Source organism: Plasmodium gaboni, chromosome 5, assembly GCF_001602025.1.
Source record: "Plasmodium gaboni strain SY75 chromosome 5, whole genome shotgun sequence".
Taxonomy (NCBI): domain Eukaryota; phylum Apicomplexa; class Aconoidasida; order Haemosporida; family Plasmodiidae; genus Plasmodium; species Plasmodium gaboni.
In genome coordinates, this window is record NC_031485.1 from 17,253 (window position 1) to 22,134 (window position 4,882).

Here is a 4,882-nt window from a genome sequence, read left to right on the forward strand (position 1 = left end):
TATATATTTGTGTTTTAAATAAAATTATTATGCTTTAAATTTGGTTATATATAAAATATAAAATATAGAAATAATTAAATTTTAATTTTATTATAATCCCTTAAGTTATTTTTATAGATTTTTTTTTTTTTAATCCTTGTAAATGGAATATATTTTTTGTTTATATATATATATATATATATATTTTATATGTTATAAAAAAAAATATATATAATTTTTAAAACATTACAAATCTATTTTTAATACTGTATAATAAAAAAAAAGAAAGCTAAAAAAAAAAATTATTTTTTAACTAAGTCTTTATAAAATTAAAAATTAATTATTACCCTGATCACAAAATATATATTAGTTTATTTCTTGGTTTTAGATTTATTTTATCAAATTAATAAAATACATTTATGCTTATAAGTAAATATATTTATTTCTATATATAAATTATGAATATGATTATAAAAAAGGAGAATACATAAATAACAAAAATTTTATTATGATTTACATATTAATTTGAAAATTATTTTTTCACATAAATATATATATATATATATATATATTTATTTATTTATATAACTATCCCATTTTTATAAAAATGAGCATATAAATATAATATATTATATAATACTATATTATATTTATTTATATCAATACACCCGTGAAGTATTATTAGTATATATATGTAAAATAAATTTTATATGGTTTTAATAAATAGTTATTAAATTAAAATTTTTTTTTTGTATTTTACATATAGAATAAGAAACCTATTTATTAATTGAATACAATTTTATATTACCTTGTAAAGTAAAATTGAAAAAAAATGTATTAATATGTAAGAGTGTATATATATATATATATATATATATATGTATATATATTTTACTTATTTTACATGAGAAATATTATATTTTTTTTTTTACTTATTTTACATGAGAAATATTATATTTTTTTTTTTTTTTTTTTTCCATTATATTTCATATTAATAATAAAATATATTTTCCATATATTTTCATTATATAAAAAATATGCTCGTATTCCTTTAGTACAAGGACATTTTATTTTATATTGTATATTTGTTATTATGAAACTTTATTTTATTTTTTATTATTAAGTTTTTAATTTTTATTTTTTTTTATATTTTACATTTATATTATATTATATGTATTAATGATATAAAATAAAAATAATATAATATTTTTATATATTTTATTATATGTTCTAATACACAATTTTGATACACATAATTCTTCTTGAACATTTTAATGGTATTCTCTAAAATATAAAGACAAATTGTAAAGATATATATATATTTCCATATATTTTCATTATATAAAAAATATGCTCGTATTCCTTTAGTACAAGGACATTTTATTTTATATTGTATATTTGTTATTATGAAACTTTATTTTATTTTTTATTATTAAGTTTTTAATATTTATTTTTTTTTTATATTTTACATTTATATTATATTATATGTATTAATGATATAAAATAAAAATAATATAATATTTTTATATATTTTATTATATGTTCTAATACACAATTTTGATACAAGTAATTCTTCTTGAACATTTTAATGGTATTCTCTAAAATATAAAGACAAATTGTAAATATATATATATAATACATTTATGAACATGATTAATAAATGTTTAAGTATTTAAATAGGTCTGTCACTATATATTTTACTACAAATCCCATAGGGAAATACAAAAATATTTAAGAATATACGTTGACATTATATATGTAATATATATTTTCCATATTTCATTATTTTTGATAAAATATACATTGTAATATAAGAAATATATATTCATATGTGTATCCAATTAAATAAATAATAAATAATAATTTAAAATAAAAAAAAAAAAAAAAAAATGGGAAGTATTATAATAATATTATGTTCTTAATTATCTAGATATTTATAATGAGTTTTATATATTTTATCTTGTTGAAATATAAAGAAACAAAAAAAAAAGAAATATTTAATATATATTGTTCACATTTTTTGGAAAATTAGTTAAAAATATATGATAATAATTCATAATGTTAAAAATAGAAACTATATTAATTTATTATTTAATAAATTTATAACAAGTGAAGATGATAAACCCAAAGAAAGCTTATCGACCGAAAATGAAGGACAAGCAAGTAAAAATAAAAAGAACACTAAATCATGGATGAGCTTTGGAAAGGGTAAAAAATAATTGAAGAAATATAAGAAACATGAATGAATTCCAAATAAACTAAATAAAGAGAAATGGAATTATTTTATAAAAAAAAATTGTAAAAAGGAAAAGAAAATATGTCAAAAAAAGTATACAATAAATAATATAATTAAAAGAAAAATATAGATATGTAAATGAAAGATGTCATATCTTACAAATTTATAGTTATATAAATGAATAATTATTAGAGCAATAAAAAAATAATTATTATTATTTTATATGAAATAATATAAACATTTTGAATTAAATTTTATAAGCATAAATATATAAAAAAAATTTGGGTATTTACATATACATATATTATAAAAAATTCAAAATTATATTAAAATATAATAAATTTTATATTATATAAATGTTGGTTAATGAGTCAACAAAAGTTTGTTATATTTTAATGCTCTTTAAATATGATTTTTTTGAAGATTATATTTAACATAGAAAAAAAAAAAATAATAAAATAAAAAATAAAAAATAAAAAATAAAAAATAAAAAATAAAAAATAAAAAAATAAAATAATAAAATAATAACTTTATATTATTTCTTAACATGTGTACGAATTTATTATATATATATATATATATATATAATACACTTATTCATTTATTTGTGTAATTTCACGTTTATGCATTTTTTGATTTATTTTTTTATGATTCAATTACTATTTTTTCAATATATATATAGGTAAAAACGAAATAACTTATGTTTTATTTTTAAATATTTTTAATAGATGAAAAATATCAAGGATATTCTTTTATATTTCATTATCAAAAGTATAAAATAAATAACATTTATTTACGTTGCCACAAGAGCAATACTAATTTTTTTTGGACAAAATATTATTTTTAACATTAAATGGTTATTATATTTAATATAAATATTAACATTACTATTTAATATTTTCCAAAATTATACATTTAACGAAAACATCATATATTTTTCATTAATATATATATATATATATATTTATATTTTTGTCTTATATTTTAACATCTCCATGCATAGCAAAGAATGTTTTCATAATCATCATTTTTTTTTATAATTCATTATTATTAAAAACTGTATTATTTTTAAAAGTAAAAAGTTTTTAAAAATAAAAACATATATTCATATATATATATATATATATATATATAGAAAGAATTACTTAATATATATATAAACCCAGTCATGTTGACATATTATGAAAGAAAAAAAATGCTCCAATTTTAAGAAAAATTAAAAATTAATAAAACTTTAATATATATATACATATATATATATATATTAATATTTGTTCCAACTATCTTTTTATTATAATACGTTCGATAGTTTCATATCCATATAATGATCTGCTGCACGAGCGGCATATTGGCGTCCATAACAATTCATAGTAGTATCAAACATTTCTACAAAATCTTCTGCTAAGAAATCAATTTCAGTAGACATAAGGTTTATATACATTCCTACGAAATTTTTTAAATTTTTTCTTTGAAAAAGATGTTTTAAAAATCGAAATCCCTTAACTTTAGGTAAAGCATAAGTTCTATTTTTAACAGCATAATCAAATTCCATCAAAAATCTTGTATGTCCTTTAACCATTTTAGCTTTCATATCAGAAAAAAATGATGAAATCAAATCATCAGGTGTACCAAAAAATTCTTCTTTTCCATTTTTTTCACAATAAGCAAATATCTTTGAATTTTTTTGTGGATCATCTAAAGCAAATGTTTTACTACGTTTTTTTAATCCTAATCTTGTTCTCTTTTTTGAAATATTATAATTTCCTTGTGCATATTCTGTTATATCAGAATTATAATAATTTTCCTTAGTTCCAAGATAAACTAATAAAGCATAATCACGCATAAAAGAAAGTTTATCATCAGCTATATGTGGTTTACCTTCTAATTGGAAAATCCTAAAGAAATTTATTTCATTAAAAATAAATACTTTTGCAGGATCACTTTTATAAATTGCATGATTATTTAAATCAGCTTTTTCTAATATATCTTTCAAAAAATCAGTCCTTTTTGTTATATGAGATGCATCTTTTTCTTTAACTATTATAGAAGGTAATTTATCAAAAAAATATTCATGTTTCAATGTTGAAAGAAAATCATCAGATATTTTATTATTAATTTCACTCAATTTATTTTTAAAAAATGATTCATGTTCTTCTTTTCTTATCATCATCTTTATATCTTTGGCATAAAAATGAAGCAAATATATACTGAAAGCTCTTGCAAAACAAGCATGATCTTCAACATCTAAAGTATTTAAATTTAATTCCTTTAAATATTCTATTGCTTCATCTACATTTGCAAAATGATTAAAGAAAAAATAAACCCACGAACCTAATGCTTCATTATCGGGTTTATGTGCACGTAACATACTAGACAAGGAAAAATCCTTTGCATCAATATCTATCAATGCTTTCTTACACTTATTTCCAATTACAACATTTTTCAAACATAAAAATATTAAAAATAACGAAATCAAAAATTTTCTTTTCATTTTTTTTAAGTCTTAAATATTATATTCATAAATTTATAAAGTTTGTATATATATTACTCAAACGTATAAAAAAATAAATAAATAAATATATATATATATATATATATATATATATATATATGTATGTATGTATATGAATTACTTTAATTATTAAAAAATATTATTTTACCAACAAA

At 16.1% G+C, this 4,882-nt stretch overlaps 1 protein-coding gene across 1 annotated transcript; it reads right to left on the reverse strand.

The window, feature by feature from the left end:
* Window positions 1-3,506: 3,506 nt before the first annotated feature.
* Window positions 3,507-4,706, reverse strand: PGSY75_0501500 (rhoptry-associated protein 3; the record flags this gene model as incomplete). Its single annotated transcript, XM_018784297.1, has 1 exon — window positions 3,507-4,706. The coding sequence occupies one exon, from the start codon at window positions 4,704-4,706 to the stop codon at window positions 3,507-3,509; it is 1,200 nt and encodes a 399-aa protein (XP_018642952.1).
* Window positions 4,707-4,882: the final 176 nt, after the last annotated feature.